The sequence below is a fragment of the Microtus oregoni genome, unplaced genomic scaffold (genome assembly GCF_018167655.1).
Source record: "Microtus oregoni isolate MIOR12 unplaced genomic scaffold, Mior012 000033F_ref0000390, whole genome shotgun sequence".
Taxonomy (NCBI): Eukaryota; Metazoa; Chordata; class Mammalia; order Rodentia; family Cricetidae; genus Microtus; species Microtus oregoni.
In genome coordinates this window covers 4,376,815-4,395,826 of record NW_024543092.1, presented here as the reverse complement: position 1 = coordinate 4,395,826, position 19,012 = coordinate 4,376,815, and the positions used below count along the sequence as shown (strand labels likewise).

Sequence of the window (19,012 nt, the reverse complement as noted above, 5' to 3'; positions counted from 1 at the left end):
ATACCACTCTTAACCAAACAAAAAGATACACAGTTCAGACATGAGGTCTCTGCCATATTTGCTGACTTTTGGTTCAAAAAAAAAAGTTTTTAGTTGCCCCCACATTCCTCCAGCAGAAAGCAGACTGAAGAATCTGCTCAGGTCTACAGGAAGGGAAGGCGACAGAGAAGCAGTCCCAGGATGCAGGCTCATCCCTAGTCAAGTACCGTTCTTACTAATTGGTCTCAATTTCCATAATTATCTAAACACAAAATAGATGAAAGCTGGGCACCTGCAATCCCAGCCCCTGGGTGGCAGAACTAGAAATAACCACTGCCAATATAAGGTCGGCCTGATCAACACAGTGAATTCCAGGCCTGCCAGGGCTACCTGGGAAGACCCTGCCTCAAAAACAATCACTCAGTAACATAGGTGACAGGTAACAACTAAGGAATGAGTAACGTTAGTTAAAATTCTTCCACTGCCATTGTCATGCCTGCAGAAATGACCACAACACAATCACTAGTCTCAGGGTTATGTTTCATTTACACTGTAGTAACTAGAAATGTTTCTTAAATCTTTCAACCAGATTTTTTTTTTGAAAAGTCATTAAAATGAGAGACCACTTCATTAAAATATTCCAACAGAACAATCTATATCTTCCATCTACTGGGGGAAGATATTTACCAAAAATTCAAAGAAAAATCAACATATTTAAGTTCTTTTTCCCCCTCCAGTAAACTTTAGACACTACTGAAAATAAAAATTTGAATTCCCATCTGTGTAGTTAACCAGGTTTAAAAAGAAAGGCTAGAGTCTTATAAAATGGGGATTTTGAGGATTAAAACGGACTCTTTAGCCCCTTCATAACATGAGAACACTGGTGAATACATAAAAATATCAAAATCTGAAGGGGATAAGCTATTGCAAACAAATTCTCTAAAAAAGAAATGGAGACAGACCTTGTTATCCTTTTTAAAAAAAAAAAAACTTTCTTCTTTTTTAATCTACCTCATCCATAAAAATTACTTGGATAATTCAATGTTTGATAAAATAATGGAGTTTTCTTTTTTTTTTTTATAAGGTAAGGAAATTCGCATTGCATGAGAAGAAGGGAATCTCATACCTCTAGTGTGTGGCACTTTCCACGAATTCTATTACAGAGAAGTTGGTAGCTCTCCAGCACCATGTTGAACTCCGATGTCAACTCCTGGCCACCAGAGGGCACCTTGGTGGCCAGCAGCTGGATGCTGTCCTTCAGAATCTTCACCCTCACCTCCTTCTGCAGCACGTCCTCTTTCGCCCTCTGTCCCCAGAAAAAGGCAACTTGAAACACGGCTCTCTTCTTAAATAATAATAATAATTGATGCAAAATTAAAACACCCAAATTCTTCTATCGGCCTGAGCAGAACGTTATTTAGCAAATGATACAGCCTGAGTTTCTCTGAAGGAAGGATGCTAAATATAAAATCTCACTCCTCTGGGTTCCAATGTGCATGTCCCGTTCCCACAACATTTTCATTTGGTAGCACCCGAGTTCTCAGGCAAGCTATCTTCAACAGGGTTTACTGACAAGAAAGAGTTTCAAATTCTGGGTTCAGAGTAAGGCTCTAAATGAACTCATTTTAACTGACCACTGGAGGTCTGAACACATTAAACTGAAATAAATAAACACCCTCAAAAACGGCAGGATACTGTGGCACAGGCATCCATTAAAAATGTTCCACAAATTCTTGTTTAAAAAAAAAAAACACTTTATCCTCCTAGAACATAGGTATATCCATCCTTCCAATAATGAACAGCACATCAAAGATGATAAAGTTCCACTGGACAACCTGATCCAAAAATAGCTGCCTCTCTGTGCTCAAGGTGCTTGATCTCATATGCAAGAAAATCCACCTGCAGCAGCAGCCTTCCGCGGTCCCTCTTAGCTGGCTTTACTGCTTAATGGATTCCAGCTTCCCCGGGGTGTGGGGAACATAATTAAGTGTAGTCGCTTTTAAATTCCTAATGGCTGTTTTGAAGAATAAAAATAAACAAAGTGCTGCCCAATCAAAGATTTTAATCTCATCTTTCCCAGCTCTTAACTGTAATGACTTTTAAGAACAGCACCAAACTACAATTCCAACCGTGTAAGAGATAAACGCGGTAGTTATGCTTTATATCGTAGACTACCTTTAAAATATTGCCTATACTAAAAATATAAAAAAAAATCAAAAAGAGCTACATTAAAAAAAATAGTGCAGTGCCTTACACAGCTTAAGTAAGTCTCTTTTTATGTGTACTGACTCAGAGAGAACAGGCATGAGTGTCACATAAAACCTCTTTTTAAAAATTATCTGCATAGAAAACGTTGCCCTAGATAAGACTTTCGGGTGAGTTAGCTGTGAGGTAATATACAATGTTACTTGATATTTTGGAAAAAGAAGGGTAAGTCTTGTTGGAAGAGTAGTGGAGGCAATGTGGGACTGAGGCCCAGTTCTTTCATTATATAAGAACAACTACTGCCACAGGAACAGAAGTTTCTGGAACCACAGCCTGACTTCAACTTATCCTCACCTTCTTTGTATTCCCCCTGCCTCTTACTCTAAAGACACTCTGAGGTTCCAGTGTGGCCCCGAAACTGACTCTATAACCCCGGCTTCCTGCTCTAAAAATGTTTTGGGGTTCCCGTGTGCCCCCAATATTGACTCTATAGCCCTGCCTCCTGCTCAGAGGGCATTCTGGGGTTCTCGTGAATACCCAGTACTGACTGAAATCAGATGCAGTAGAACCAGGAGGACCTCCAACTAAGTGTTGAAGAAGTCTCTTTTGTTCCTTACCAAAAATTATGCTTCCAGGAAACAGTGATAGAAGCTGTATGCCCCTGTGACTATAATTAACATCCCTAAATATACACTGAGAAAATACTAAAATGGTAAATTTATAGTCTAGGTGTTACTATGATAAAAAAGAAAAATTACAGTTTCTCTGCACAGCCCTTCTTGGATAGTCTGAAGTCCTGTGTGGCTCCCTAAGGCTATATCCTGCATGCCTGTCCCCAGGGACCGCATGGCATCAACTCTGGGGTGGATTTGAACCAGTGGATTGGCATCAGCCTCCTTTCCCAACTGGAATCACCACACCTGCTCTCCTGCTCATCTCATTCTTCTGAATTGAAAATCGTACTGTGAGTAGACTGGGCTATGTGGTTCTGTGTGGTACCATTGGGCAGGCTGATTAGCATAAAGAGGCACTGGGCAGGGTAGAGGGCCTCACCTTCATTTCCTCCACAGCGCTCTCCAGTTCTTCCGGGGATTTGTACTCAAAGTCCCTCTCCAGGTACTCCTCCTCAGCCTGAGCCATCCACTCCTGCATCTCGGCCAAGTCCTTTTTCAGGTTCGTGGCTTTTTCCTGACTATCAGACAACTTACTTTTTTGAATAGCAATCTAGAAAGGAAAAGCCATTGTGCTCAGTAAATAGATTTTAACACACTAACTGCCAAGTTCTACACTTTAATATTTAAAGACACTGCAATAAATTTCCAGCTTTATGTTTTAATATTCAAGTAAAACTTCTTAGACATCCTGTGCTGATGCTATGGAATGTAAGAAATTATGAAAATACAATAAATTCTAGACAAGATTTTCGACGTGAACCGAGCCTGAAAATAAATATCTTCTGGAACTCTGAAAACAGGGCTCACAGCTGGTGTTTGTTCTCCCCGGGACCCTGCTCAGCACCTTCCAGCACAGGGAAAGCTCGGCAGCAGGGAGGTGGCTTCTGCTTCCATTCCAGCTTGATTTATGACCCTTTAATTCCACATGTAGGAAATTAACCTGAAGCAATAAAAACATACACACCAGCTGATTTTATTGCAACACTGTTTATTATCTAAAAAAAGAAAAACAGGAAGCAAAATTTCCACTGTGTCCTCACATCTTAAAATAAGGGTGGAGCTGAGCATGGTTGCATATTCTTTTAATCCCAGCACTTGCGAGGCAGAAGCAGGTGCATCTCTGTGAATCAGGGGCCAGCCTTGTCTACAGAAAGAAGCCTGCTCTCAAAAATAAAGAGAAAATTGGGAGCGAGGAGAACTATTATAAAAGGTGTCCATAAGATATTATCCTATAAAATGCTGTGGTTAGGAAGAAAAAGACACAGGCTAGAGAGATGGCTCAGCAGTTAAGAACACTGGCTGCTCTTCTAGAGGATGTGGGTTCAATTCCCCGCACCCACATGGCAGCTCACAACTGTCTGTAACATTAACTCTAGTTCCAGGGGATCTGACACTCTACGCACAACACACATACAGACAAAGTACTAAGGCACATAAAATAAATTTGAAGAAAGTAGAAGATATGTTTGAAAATAGCTATTTAGCTGAATCTGGTTCAGTAACTTTGTGAGTTTCCTCAGAGAAGTCTGGGAATATTCTCAAAGTCCCTCCCACTAACCACAAACTGACTCAGCTGGAAGAGCTGATCCCGTAGCACAGGAATAGTACAACCTCTCCCTGACATGTCCAACCGCCTGCTCGAATTACATGTCACTGTGGAGGCCACCTCACCAGGGCTGTGTGATAGTAACCAGAAGCCAGGACAGGAACAAGAGTGTGGGTTAAGGAACAGTTAGTGGCTTTCCTGTTCCCTCCCTCCAAACAGGCGCATAGGTCTGAAAATAGACAGGCAACTTTTGTGCAGGGCCCACCTCCCCTCCGTGCTGCTGCCCTCTATCAAGAAGCCAGGCAGCGCTGCTCCCACAATGGATGGTCAGCACTCTCACTTAGGCAGTTCTTACTAAAACTATGGACCTATAGAGTGTGTGTGTGTGTGTGTGTGTGTGTGTGTGTGTGTGTGTAATATAACCACATAAATGGAGAAGACTTTGGTCCCACTTCCAGAATGTTTTTTGTATTCTCTGAACAGCAGTCAGTTCTAACATTTTAATAGGACCATAGAAACGTTGAACTATGGACCTATAGTGTGTGTGTGTGTGTGTGTGTGTGTGTGCGCGCGCGTGCGTGCGTGTGTGTGTGGAATATAACCACATAAATGGAGAAGACTTTGGGCCCACTTCCAGAAGGTTTTTTGTGTTCTCTGAACAGCAATCAGTTCTAACATTTTAATAGGACCATAGAAACGTTGAAAATAAACCCTCAAAATCATATCTATACACTCTGTAGTTTAGCACAGTAATAACTTCTTTCATGATAACATAGGTGCGACACATTCCTATGTATTTTTTTTTTTTGGTTTGGCATGCCTTTTTTTTTTAGACTTATTTCTTTTTATTCTGTATGAAGGTGTGTTTTGCCTGTAGGTACACTTGTGTGGCATGTGTGTGCCCACGGAAGCCAGAAGAGGGCATCAAGAGTTACAGACTGTTATCAGCTATCGTGACAGTGCTAGTAATGGAACCAGGGTCCTCTGCCAGAGCTGGAAGTGCTTTTAACTGCTGAACTATTTCTCCAGCCCCAGACATACCTATTTTTGCTAACTACAATAAAACTACATTTAACATTTTTACTAGTGACTGATATAGATTGTCTAGAACTGATCTAACTAAGTCACTCTTCGTACAACATGTAGCTACTCCTTGCTGAAGACTCCTAAATTTTCTGTCCATGTTTCACATCAAATAGAATGCACAGCAGATTTCTGTAATGAATGAGTGAGCAAACGGGTGAGGATGAATGGGGAGAGATGATGGATGGGTGGATATATATGACAGGTAATAGATAATGACGACAGATGACGGATGGATGGAGATGATGAAGGATGAAGGGTAGATGGATGAACGGATGGATACAGGGAGATAGGGGATAAATAGACGGATGGAAGCCAGAGTTGCTTGTTCCTCAATGTCACTTAAGAACCACATCCTCTGTTTACTTAGACAAAACCCCAGCCACTTACAGATTATGAAGCAGATACAGAAATACAGATTTGGCTAGTGTATTCAGTAATTTTATAAAGAGATTACTTTCTTAAGTTTGGTAACGGTATTTTGACTTTGTAATAATAGACTGTACTATAACATAGGATAATTTCAACTTCTTATCTAAAGCACATTTTCACAGATGAAGAGAAAATGTAATATAACACTAGCTATTGACAAATATTAGAATCAGCCCATGGGTGATTCCTCACTTCAATTTTTCTCTACATTTAAACATGTTCAGAATGAAAAAGTTGGACCAAAACAGAAAAGAAAAAACCATCAAGTGATGCCACCATAAGATTTACCAATAGAAACGGTAGTCCAAAAGCATTATATCAAGAAAAATGCAATAGCCCCGGCATGCTCTGAGGAACATGATTGAATTTCTCGTTTTCTCCTCTTTTTTTCACGACTGTCATTCACTCAGCTACATCTACACCACCATTAGTTTTGCAAGGTGTCCGAGAAGGCAGAGACAACCTGCTGGGTGCCTTCACAACACTGACAAGCTCTCCTTACACGGGGCAGTAAGCAGAGGTCTCCGAGACATCCCTTGGAAGTAGTCCTCAGTCCCTACTGCTGTAAGCAGGCCCCACTTCCCAACTTACTCAAATTGTTTGCCTCACACATTCTAAGGGAAGTTGTTTTCTTCGGCATAAAGCACCCTGTACTATTTCTCACAATTAGGTGATTAAAAAACAAAACAAAACTATCCACCTTCCCCAACTCCAGGTCCCACCCTATGTTTTTGGCTCTATTCCCCGAAGAGAGTGATTTCTCTCAAAACTGGTCATATTCAACCCCTTCCTTACTTCTCATTCCCTCCTCCACTGTTCAGTAACATTTTGTCCCCACAACTCCTGGGAATGTACTTTCCTCAGGTAACCTAGTCAAAGTTAAAACTTGATTTTCAACTGGGCTAACCTGGCCCAAGGCATCACACACCCCTGGCTCTATTAACTTTTGTTACTCACTTTCTTCTGGTTCCCATGCTCCAAGAGGACTAAAAACTAAAAAGCGAAAATTTTACAAAGAGAAAAAGAATTGCCATTTGCATGTGTGGAATTTCCTCGGCCTTGATCCTTCCAAAAACGGGACTGACTCATCACTTGCCCCTAGAAGTGTCACCTCCTCAGTTCTTACATTCAAATAGAGAGTACCACAACCCAGTGTTAACCCTTTGTCAATCTTCTGAGCTACCCTTGACCATTGCTTTTCCGTCATGCATCATCCTCTAGCCAAGCCCTGTCTGTTTCCAAGACAGGGCACACATGGCATGCCTCAAGGGAACTTCTCCTTTTTTTGAGTCTGCAATGACTTAGGTGTTGTCCCTGCTTCCCTACTTAGCTTTCTAAAGCAAACCATCTACCTGAAAGTGGAAGGGACCTTAAAAAGTCTGCCACATGTCATGTCCCTGCTCAACACTCTCGAACTTGGGCCAGTGAGACAGCTCAGAGGTAAAGGCACTTGCAGCCATGCCTGGTGAACTAAGTTCAATCACCTAGACCCACACACAATGGCAGAAGAGAACTGGTACCCACTAGTTATTCTTAACTTCTACATGCATCCGTGGCATATGCACCCACACATTCATACACACATTAATAACAAAGTTAGTAAATGTTAGAAAAGCCTCTCAAACTAGCTGACATCACTCGTAAAATGAAATCCAACATGCTTGCACCATTGAGTGAGTTTCGCCACCTTCCGACCTTGGCTATTCCTGCTTTCCCTGTCACTAACTGCATTCATTCACAAGCTGCAGGGCCTTGGGTCCTCAATAAACACCACACACACACACACACACACACACACACACACACCACAGCTGAGCTTTAGGACTGGAAACTCCCCCTACTACATGTTCTGGCCAACCTATTCGAAACAATAGCCACCTTCTCCTACCTCTTGGCTGCCCTCTCCGATAGTTCACCTGCCTCTCAGGAATGCAACCTTCTCGAGAGGAAGGAAAGCCTGGTCATAGCTGTGTCCCCAGGCACCCAAAGAGGCCTGGCCACAGACGCTAATTAACAGAATACTAAACTGCAGCTGATGAATGAATATCGGCTGCCTAAAAGATTAATAGCTATAATTAGTAGACACCACACTCAAACGTCCTCAAGGCAAGACGAGGATTATAAATGAATGTGTAGAGCTGTATTTAAATAAGAAGAAAAAGTAAAAGTCTTGAATCCCACTGAACAAGCAATATTCTTCTTTAACTTTAATATATATGTGTGTGTATGTATATACATACACAAATATATATGTGTATATACATACACACATACATATGCGTACACATTATATATTATATAAATATGCGTATTATGTATATGTACAGATATATAAACTTGTGTGTCTGTACATTCATATGCGCTCACACACACTTTATGTGTGTGTTTTATGTTTTCCTGTAAATGTCCTAGACCACCATCTTTAATTCTGCTTTCCCTGGTCAAGAGAAACCAGCTACAGTGAAGGCGAAAAGCTCACCTCTTTGCTGAATTTCTCCAGCTGAGCTTGGTAGTCCGCTACTCGTCCATGGATCCAAGTCTTCACTCCGGTGACTGGACAACTTTGAAGATCAGTCTCTACTTCTCTCATGTTTTTGAGAGATGATTCGATCGTTTCGATTTCATTTGCAAATGTCTAAATATAGGAAAGAAGCCCATGTTGAGTCTACTGCCGTGTAAGTAGATATCAGATTCACATCTATCTGCCCGGATCCTGAAGCTACTTCACGGTCATATTGCTTGGCAGTCAGAAGACTCAGCCACTTAAAAGATAACCTCTTTTCAGAAATTTAAGACAGCCACTCGCTAAAAAAGATAGATTAGAAATACTTGAATTTCATTGGGAAACACTACTTTCAATTAATTTGGAGCAGTGGTTCTCAACCTGTGGGTTGCTATCCCTTTGGGGGGTCACATATCGGCTATCCTGCATAGCAGGCTATTTGCATTACGATTTAGAACAGTAGCAAACTTAGCCCAGCTAGGAAGTAGCAATGAAATAATTTTATGGCCGGGGATCACCACAACAAGAAGAGCTGGATTAAAGGGTGGCAGAATTGGGAAGGCTGAGAACCACGGGTTTAGAAACACCCTATGACCTCATCAAGCATAAACGGCATATAATACGACTAGCAGATTTCATTTGTTAGACGTCCTTCTCATAAAGGCTCGTCAGGTGGCACCAGGACAGCAGCACACTCGCCGTCATCTCTACATTAAGATCATCGCTGTAACAGAAGGGCAGCTCCCGAGGAAATCAATTGGCTTTTGTTCTCGTCACCAGTTCTATAACCACAGCCGGCCATAAAATGTCAGCTATCTGTCTGTCTTTTATTGGCTATAAAGCCAAAATAAAAGCTTTATGATAAAGGACACTGCATCTAGACTTCATATGCACCATTCTTACAATTTTAATAACTCCAAACGACAAAGAAGAAGAAGAAGAAGAAGAAAATGTTATTTATTTGAATAGGAGTGCCAGACCAGCAGAACTCACAGCACATTGGTCAAGCTGCCGCTGTAGGCCAGTCGCGTCTCCTTGCGCAGCCTGCTCTTTCCTTAGGAACTCCTTCACATCACCCGTCCACTTCTCAATGACCTCTGAGTCAGCCTGAATCGAATGCAATAACAGAGGGGGATATTACTCAGTGACATTCAACCCACTGCATCTCAAGATCTACTGCCATCAGGAAAAATAAAAAATGCAACCTCTCAAAACTTCGATAGCATCATTTTCATTTATTTCATTTCCTTTTTTAAGTCTCCCAACTTGAAAAATAAATCTTTAAAATGACAGCTTAGTAATAATTCCACAAGCCTCAGAACACTCTGGGGTGAACTATTTCTGTTTAAAGGCAAGGGTTATATAGGACTAAGATTCAAATTACAAGAAAAAAAATAGTATTCTAGTTACAATCAACTGAAAAGAAATCTTTCGTTTTCACCTAACCTAGAGCAATTGTTCTCTAAAGCTAGCTATTGAAGTAGGTGTATATACACAGCCTCATAAAGGAAATATAATCTCCGACTTTTCATTCTTCTGTGAGATGACTCCTTCCTTGAAAACAGAACTAGTCACTGCCTACTCAGATCTTTCAACAGTTCAAAACTAAGAACAAAGAGAAACCCAACATTTCCTGGAAAAAGCAGACTTCAAAGAGCACATAGCATAGCTATGGCTGTATCGAAGACAATGTTAGGCCCACTTAAACTTCAATACTGAAGCGAAAGCCGTTTTCCCCCAAGGCCTCCCTTTCAGTCAGTGGTTAGCCTTGTAAATTTCTCTGGAATGTCTCCTTGAACTCTCTTCAGTTCTTTCTTGTTTACTCCTAGAAATAAAATCAACTTGAATGATGAAATTCAAAAGTGTCTCCCTCGTCCTGGTATGATTATACAGTCCTTCTTTAGTCATCTTTCTAGAGCAGTATAACCAGGAAATGCACAAACCATTTTGATCCACAGACTCTGGAAACAATAAAAATCACCTAATATTCCTATAATACTCCAAAACTAACTATTATTTTTCTCATGAAGTTGGAACGAGTCATAAAGATGGAACTGACCATCCAGCTGCTAAACTTATAAGACACCACCTAAAATGGGTTTGGATTTTTCATTTTTCCCAATGTGTCTTTGTTCCATGCTTTTTTTTTTTTTTTTTTTTTTTTGGTTTTTCGAGACAGGGTTTCTCTGTGGTTTTGGAGCCTGTCCTGGAACTAGCTCTTGTAGACCAGGCTGGTCTCGAACTCACAGAGATCCGCCCCTGCCTCTGCCTCCTGAGTGCTGGGATTAAAGGCGTGCGCCACCACCGCCCGGCGTCCCATGCTTCTTTTGTGTTAAACTTGTTTGTTCTTAGAGACATCAGCCATAAGATTAAGATTCACCAAAACCCCAATATTCTCAGTAATTACCTCAAGATAACCTTCCCCTCTCAAATATTGCTTAATTGATTGTTAATTTAACTATAGGACTTGATCACCATAACTATTAAATTTTTCTTTATTATGTTCTCAATATCAGTTGAAAAATAGACCAACAAAAATCCAACAGAATAATTCAAAGTTTAGGTTTTCCAGTCTCCGACCTGCTGCTCTTCCTAACTATCTTCTACTTGGAAATCTGACAGAGAAATATAATTTTTCATTGGGTACATGGTTTTGACTTGGTTGGTAAGTTGGTTGGTTTAGATTGGGCTTCTTGTTGTGTTTTAGGACTTTGCCAATTAAAATTCATAAACTAGTGGCACTGTTTTCCTGAAAAATGTCATGACACCCATTGTGTATAATCAATAGATCCTAATAAAAGTAAAAGTGGGGCTGGAGAGACATCTGGGCAGATAAGAAACAGGGCTCTGTTCTCAGCATCCCCATGCCCCAAGGGCATGTCACAAAGCACTGGAAAGAGCTCCAAGAACAATACAGTTTCCCTCTTCACTTAAAACTCACACAGCTAAAGTACTTATGTTTCTAATCTCCAGCAGTGAATAAGGGTCTCTTGGCCTCTGTCCATGAACAAACACATGAATACACACATACACACACACACACACACACACACACACGTGTGCACACAGTTCTTTGAGGAACTTTCCTTCTTACAAATGAATTTAAGTTCCTCATAGAGTTTGGGAGACAACTGAGTTCATAAAGTGCTTGCCTGGTAAGGATGGGGACCTGGATTTGATCTGCAGAGTCCACTGAAAAAGCACAGCATGGGGAGAAGAGCTTGTTTTCCAAATGCTGGGGAAACAGGTGGATTCCTGAGACCTTCTGGCCAGCTAGAACCACTAGCTGTTTCAAAAAGAATCCATGGACAATCACCTAGCGTCTGGTCTCCACACACAGTCTCATGAGCACACACACATTCTCTCTGTCTTTGTCTTTCTGTTTTTCTCTCCGTGTGTCTCTCTTTCACAGAAACACACACATACATATTACTAGTAAATTTCTAATTAAAAATGTCTGCAAAAAAAAATTAACAATAAGTCCTGGCCTAAGACAGTAACCATTTCTCATTCCCAGTTTTATTCAATATTATTCAAGGAAAAGTTGAAACTGTAGGAACCTCAAACATCAAAGATTCTCCTTTGGGGTGGCCAAAACTTTACAAACACTGACCATCCCTGCAGAAGCTTCTTGTGTGGGCAACACTCTGGTTCAGGGTCACAGAGAAGGAATGTGGGGTCAAGGAACCAGCTCCACACCTTACCCTGTCTCTCCCAAGCTGGAGCTAGAAGCATTTTAAAGCTTGGAAACTCTGGGCCCAGGAGCCTGAGATTGACTCCACAGTACACAGCAGCCCCTCACACTTGACAACAGTACATTCTTGGCATTCCTCTCTCTCTGCTCTCCCCCATCCCCCACCCCACCTCCCCCAACCCCCGCCAGCCGGAATGTCTGCTGATTGCTGTTTAATTTCTACCCCAAGACCAGCGAAAAGCAGCTGTGGAAGAAGAATTAGTGCAGTAATTTAAAGAAAAGGGCTTCCTACTTTGCTCAGTTCTGAGGCATTCCAGAGCCTGTAGCAAACACTACCTGGGGTTTCAACAGACACCAAAAGCCTGCTCAAAAGACTGTCAAAACAGTGCTGTGTCACAGAGATGAGGGCAAAGAATGAAACCACCCCATCAGCTTATATAAACTCCCGTACCTAAATCCAATTGCCGCTAGACTGAATAAAAATGATGGCTGGGTCAATATTTTAATCATTATATCAGGTTAATGTTCCCTAGGCAAGTTAAATGGGCTAAATACGGATGTTATTCTTCCTTATTTTTATTCTGAAATACTTCCAAAATAATAATTTTAAAGCCTGTTTCTTCACTGGCAGAGTCCCCAGCATGTACTTCCTGCTGTCTTAGGCAGAACACATCGGTTTGCTGAGTGAGTTTGAGCAAATGAAGGAAGAGGAATGAGCAGACAGCTGTGCGGACATCAGGGATGAGTGGGTGTTAGACTATACAGTCCAAGCTCACTGGAGAGGGGGCAGTGGGTCCGACACACCTACTGAGCCGTTCATTCAGATCCCTGCCATTCATAACCTCATGTGCATCCTCTTACTTGCTGGGCACCCGGCAGAGTCCTGTCTTCAAAGAGCTCATTCTCTGGGAGAAAGGAGCAACACAGAGTTCGAAGCTTGATAAAGCTCCCCAGGGTGCAGATGGGAGGACACAGTACAATGCAGGAAGTGTGAGTAATCTTCAGGCTGTGCTTTGGCGCTGAGCAACACTGAAGACTACTAGTAAAGTTTGTTCTTAGAGAATCAGCCAGGGGGAGGCAACATGCACATTGTGCCAGCAGGTGCATGACATGTCTAGAAGAAGGCAGCAGTCCACGGTGGTCCTTAGGGACCCATAATACTCTGCCAGCCTGATGTTGCTCACATTGGGGACAGAGACACGCTAGACAGGAAGGAGCAGGGACTAAGTGATAAGGATGAAGATTTTACTCCGGTGAAGATGACTGGACCCCGTGCAGAAGTCTCTGGCATCGGTGGGAAGATGAATTTCTAAGGTGAGAGATGAGAAGAGGAAGTGGAATGAATGAGTGAAGGAATTGCTGGGCAGGAGGCTGTGGCAGGGCCTGCGCATGGAGGGAAGAGCAGCAGGCAGTGTCCGCAGACCCAGGAGGCACACTAGGTTTTGTGTGCACTTGGGGACAGGCTGGGAATGCTCCAGATAAATTCCACACTGTAGGGTCTTGAGTACAAGACAGGAAATGATACAAAATATATCACAGTCCCAGTAATAGCTAAGATATTACTGCTGGGGATGAGAGAGTAAAAGGAGCTGAGAGAAACGAGCCCCCTTGGATTTTATTTTGTCCTCATGATTCATAAGAAAATCCTATCAGTAAAATCAATAACAAAAAAAATGCCTGTTTCGTGTTTTTAAAAATGTCTTGCTGCTGGGAACGGAATGACGGTTTGTAAAACTATAAATGACCATTTCTGTTGTCAAGCACAGCAGAACAGAAGAATTTCAGCCCACATCTGTGCTTTAGCATTCTGAAAGAGCATAGCGGACTGTCTTTAGCCTGGACAAAAGGAATTAGCGGTGAAGACAAGGGAAATAACACCAAATGCCAAGAAAATAAGAGGCAACTATGACAAGCCAGAGAATTCCTCTTACAAACATCTCAGGGCTGAAGAGAGAAAGATAACATGTCAATAAAAAGTAGATTGCAAACATTAACTCGACCTCTAGAGGTGCTCTATTCGTGAAAGGCTTTTCTCTAGGCTTTGCACTCTATTCGCCATTGGAAAGTCCATATAAACTGGCAACAGGGCAACTCCACGGTACGGTTAAAGGAGGGTTTTTATGGAGCAGAGACAGTTTAAAGATTGGAGATTTGGGGATCATTTGTTTGGTGGGAGAAGTTGCTAAGATCTGTGAGCACTCAGAAACCTATGTATCATCCATGGCTATTAACTGAGCTGTACTGAGGCCCTCTGCAGTAAGACATGGAGTCTCTGAGACTGAGGAGGAAGAAATTAGAAAAGGAGGGGAAAGGGTCAAAAGCAGGAACTCATCCAGAAGGAGGATTCCACTAAGCTCCAGGGGGTGCTGAGAGTATCTGGGAAGTCAGAGGAGAGACAAGCAGCTGAAGAGGCAGGTGGATTCCAGAATCTGAGTCGACTATGGTGTGCTACAGAAGTCAGCAGAAACAAAGGATCCGTGTCTTAGCAGAGTCAAAAGAGCAGTTTGGTTTGGGTTAGAAGAGGCCCAGGCCCTTAGAAAAGGGGAGACTGAGTGAAAGAGTGGAGGGAGGAAACAGAGAGAGGAAGAGAACGAATGGACCAAAACCAAAACAAACAAACAAAAAGCCTAGATGAAATAGCAGTGTTGTAAGGAAAATGAGTGGTGGCTGAAGGGAAGCTCCTGAGTTAGAGGAAGTTTAGAGTAGGGAGGGAGGTGAGAAGGGCTAGGATGCTAGCATGGACTCTGAAGTGCACAGCAGGTGCTTGTGATGCTGAGCAAGCCTGGAGGCCAGCACACACTTTGCTATGCTAATAGGTACCACAGATAGACATCTGTCCCTTCTGCCTTTTGGAATTTGGGGTAATGGAATTTCTTTTGGATCTGACAGTGTTCCTCACCAGGATCTACTGTAATGATTTCTATAATATGGAAAAAAGATACAGATTCAAATTAGTAGTATGTATGAACTGTGTATAAAATCCTACATGGATTCACTGTAAATATAGCTGTCACTAGGACAGGAAATAGAAATGAGACTAAGAATATTATTGGTAGTGAGTATTTCTATATTGTTCGATATCTGCCAACAGCAATCTTCATGTATTATATATATGATTTAAAATTCATTTTAAAAACAGAAATTTTTGATTTTTACCATCCATGGTAGTGTCCACAGTACATAATGAAGCCCAGTCTCAAGAAAATTAATTTATTAATTGAATTAAGGTGAACAAACAATTCCACTACTTTATCCCTAAAAAAGTCCATAAATTGGCAGTAAACCTAATAGCTGCTGGGGCTCATTGCTTGAAAGAATGAAGCTTAGGGGGGCGGGGGAGGGGGCTTGAGAGATGGCTCAGAGGTTAAGAGCACTGACTGCTCTTCCAGAGGTCCTGAGTTCAATTCCCAGCAACCACATGGTGGCTCACAGCCCTCTTCTGGCATGCAAGCATATATGGAAGGAACATAATAAATAAATCTTAAAAAAAAAAAAAGAATGAAGCTTCCAAGACTAAAACATCCATCAGGACATGGGAAAAGGAAAAGGCTGCCCTGTGAGCAACTATTTACTCCAGTTGCCTTGCAACTCTGTGGGGACACTTCGAAGTCTTCCCACAAGGATTAACGAGCAACTCCTTTGAAGCCACCAAGTTAGTGTCTTTAGAATTAAAGTCATGCATGTGTTTGCTTAACAAAGTCGTACAATTAAAGAATGACTACAAACAACTGTCAGCAAGCTTACTGCTAACCCACCAAAGAAGAAAAAAAGTAATAGGACATTAAACTCTGCTACTCTAATATCAAATATTTGAATAGAGAGACCCATGTATTTGATGGGGAGTATCTTTAATATTTCTACTTAGTATCATTAACACAATCTCAAACTGACCACTAAAAAACACTTATAATTGCAATATTTGCTATGGGACAACGGTCTGTACCCTGTCACTTGTATTTTAAATAAACGTTGATTGGCCAGTAGCCAGGCCAGAAGTATAGGCAGGGCAACCAAGCAAAAAGAAGAGGCAGGGCAACGAGAATTCTGGGAAGAGGAAAAAGTCAGTCTGCATTTGTGACCCAGCCACAGAGGAAGGCAGACACAGAGCAAGCAAGATGGACTACCTCACTGAAAAAGGTAACAAGCTAACACAGACAAGAACTATGGGCTAATATAATGTATAAGAGTTAAAAAGAAGACTGAGCTAATGGGCCAACCAGTTTATAATTAATGTAGGCCTCTATGTGTTTATTTGAGACTAAATGGTGTGGGACCTGGTGGGAAAGACTACCCAGCCAACAAATATTAGCAACAACAATGAAATAAATTCTAAAATTGGATTATGCTAAGCCCAAGACTCTCTTCTGTGTTTAAGAAGCAATTTTATTCTCTTCAAATTCCAAATCACACAATCCTCGTTAGTTTTAATATCAACTTGACACAGAGAAGCATTAGAGATTCTTGACTAAGGGACAGGACAGATCAAACTGGCCTGTGGGCATGTCTGGGAGGAATAGCTATGATGGTTATTTGACTTAGATGTAAGAGGGTGATTCTCTAGGCAGGTGATCTAGGGCTGTATAAAAGAAGCCTGGTAAGCATACCTCCAAGAGCAAGCCAGGAAGCCGGGTTCCTGTATGGTTTCTGCTTTAAGTTTCTTCTTGAGATCCTGCCCTTAACAATAGACTGTGACCAGAAGTACAACCCTCTCCCCTAAGCTACTTCAGTCAGTGTGTTTTAGCCCAGCCACAGGAAAGAAACTAGAGCACAAACATTTAACTGATCCTAAAACAAACTTGTCAGGCATCACTCGTGAAATCCCCCAACTCTAGCTAAGATTTAAATTTGAAAGTATAGAAACAGATCACATAGCATGGATCAACCTGGAACCACTTACACTTGGAACTAAGAGCTTCTGCTTCTATGAGGGTCAACCTGTGTACTATAAAACAGCTAACTGCATCCATCCTGGCTTCCACCCCTCCAATGTCACCTGCCTACCCCACCCCTACGCCATGGCTATGACATCCAAAACTGTCTTTAGACTAATACATGGCTTAGAGCTAAGGGGAGGAGGGAGAGATCACTATTGGTTGTGAATCATCAATAAGTCACTATGGGAACATCATCAAAAATTTTGCAGTCACAGACAAGTATAAGTCTCATTTACACCACTGGAAAATGTACACATTCTGTGAGCACAGCAGAAGGTTGAAAAAGTTACTCACTTGTAGTAGAAACACTAAAGTTGTGAAGCAGAGTGCTTCCTTAGCATGATAAGACCCTGATTTGAATCCCTACCCTGTTTTAAAGAGCAGATTCAGTAGCACACAACTGTAACTTCAGCCCTTGAGAGGTGAAACTGAAGGATCAGAAGTTCAAGATCATCCTTGACTATATAGCAAGTTTTAGGCCATTCTAGGATATGGAGACCTCCCCCAATGTCCCCTACTCCGTTCTCTGCTACCTACTAGGTGAACTTCTTCCACTCCAACTAGTCACTGCTATACTTTGATCGCTGGTTCCTATGCCACGTAGAACGCCAAGCTGAAACTCTATTTTAATCATTATTAAGCAATGTATTCATCAAGGTCTAGCTCACCTCTACCAAGTAGCATTCTTTACAAAACAAAAGAAAAGCATGTGTCTACCGGCATATTAAAAGTATGCCTTTGATAAGCAACTTGTAAATCCCAACTTGAGCATATAATGAATGTGGGACCAGAAAAAAATGCCAACTATTCAGAAAGAAGACATTCCAGGTTTACATGATGATCACTGTGTGCCCTGAAACAAGCTCAAACTCCTCTTGGCCTCTTGACTTACCTCAAAGTCTCTGAGTCTGGGCATGATTTCCTCAAGCAAATGTAAATCTCTGGAAACCTTGGCCTTTACTTTACTCCATCTCCCCTGGACATCATCAAATTTTTGTTTAAACTTTTTTCCCACGTCAGGAAGCACATTTTTCTCCAAAATCTTTGTTTCTTCTGAAAGTTTATGCAATGTAGGTTTGTGATTCTCAAGAACTTCTTCAAGGGCCTAAAAAAGTTTCCCAAGATTAGAACTGTACACAAGAATATACCAATGTGCATCTTGCACAAATGTAGTGATAATATATATATTGATGCACACACACACACACACACACATACACACAACGCAACACACAATGCACACACAGTGAAAAATGGGGAGGAAAGGGATCTTACTCAAAAAACAATAAAAAAAAGTCAATCAGAAAAGTCAGGGATTTCTCTTCATGAGTTTGGTGAGGATGGCATAATTTATTCTGTATATTAAAAAAAAAAACACCTGGAACAGAACACATAGTGTGCCAAGAACCCAAGGTCAAGCATTGGTCTCTTTTATCAACTACAATGTTATAGAGACTTTACACCACTAAGAAAAAAGCAGGAAAGCAAATTAATCAACAAAAAACTCAGTATCAAATTTAGGCTTAGCATCGTCGCTTATAACTGCCAGCCTCAGCATTAGTAAGGCTGAGGCAGGGGGACTGCATTCAGTTAGGCCAGGTAACTATAGAATGAAACCATGCCTCAAAAAGAAGAAAAAAAAGTCAGTCCAACCTCATTTTAGTTAGGAAAGGTATTTAACAGATTATGAACAGTTTCAGAATATTATGTGACCTATAAGAAAATACATTTCCCCTAGTAATATTTAAGACCATATCGTTTATGGACCTCAGATAAATTGTTTTGGGTAATTAAGCTTCAAATTATAAATTCTTAGGCCTGGAGAATGGTTCAACAGATAAAGACACACAAGGCTGAGGACCTCAATTTTCTCCCTGGAGCTCAAGGTGGAAGAGAGAACCGAGTCTCCACAATTGTCCTCCAGGCTCAGTAACACCAACCTTCACAATAATATTATTATTA

General features: G+C 41.4%; 1 protein-coding gene across 3 annotated transcripts in view; it reads right to left on the bottom strand.

Moving 5' to 3' along the window:
- Positions 1 to 19,012, bottom strand: part of Utrn (utrophin) — a 519,634-nt gene that overhangs the window by 329,304 nt on the left and 171,318 nt on the right. For all 3 annotated transcript variants that reach the window (XM_041680416.1, XM_041680414.1, XM_041680415.1), the window contains exons 23-27: positions 17,943 to 18,155; positions 9,416 to 9,529; positions 8,399 to 8,554; positions 3,238 to 3,408; positions 1,106 to 1,285 (exon numbers count right to left, since the gene is read on the bottom strand). In XM_041680416.1, the coding sequence (XP_041536350.1) occupies positions 1,106 to 1,285; positions 3,238 to 3,408; positions 8,399 to 8,554; positions 9,416 to 9,529; positions 17,943 to 18,155 (834 nt within the window). The remainder of the gene's footprint in view (positions 1 to 1,105; positions 1,286 to 3,237; positions 3,409 to 8,398; positions 8,555 to 9,415; positions 9,530 to 17,942; positions 18,156 to 19,012) is intronic.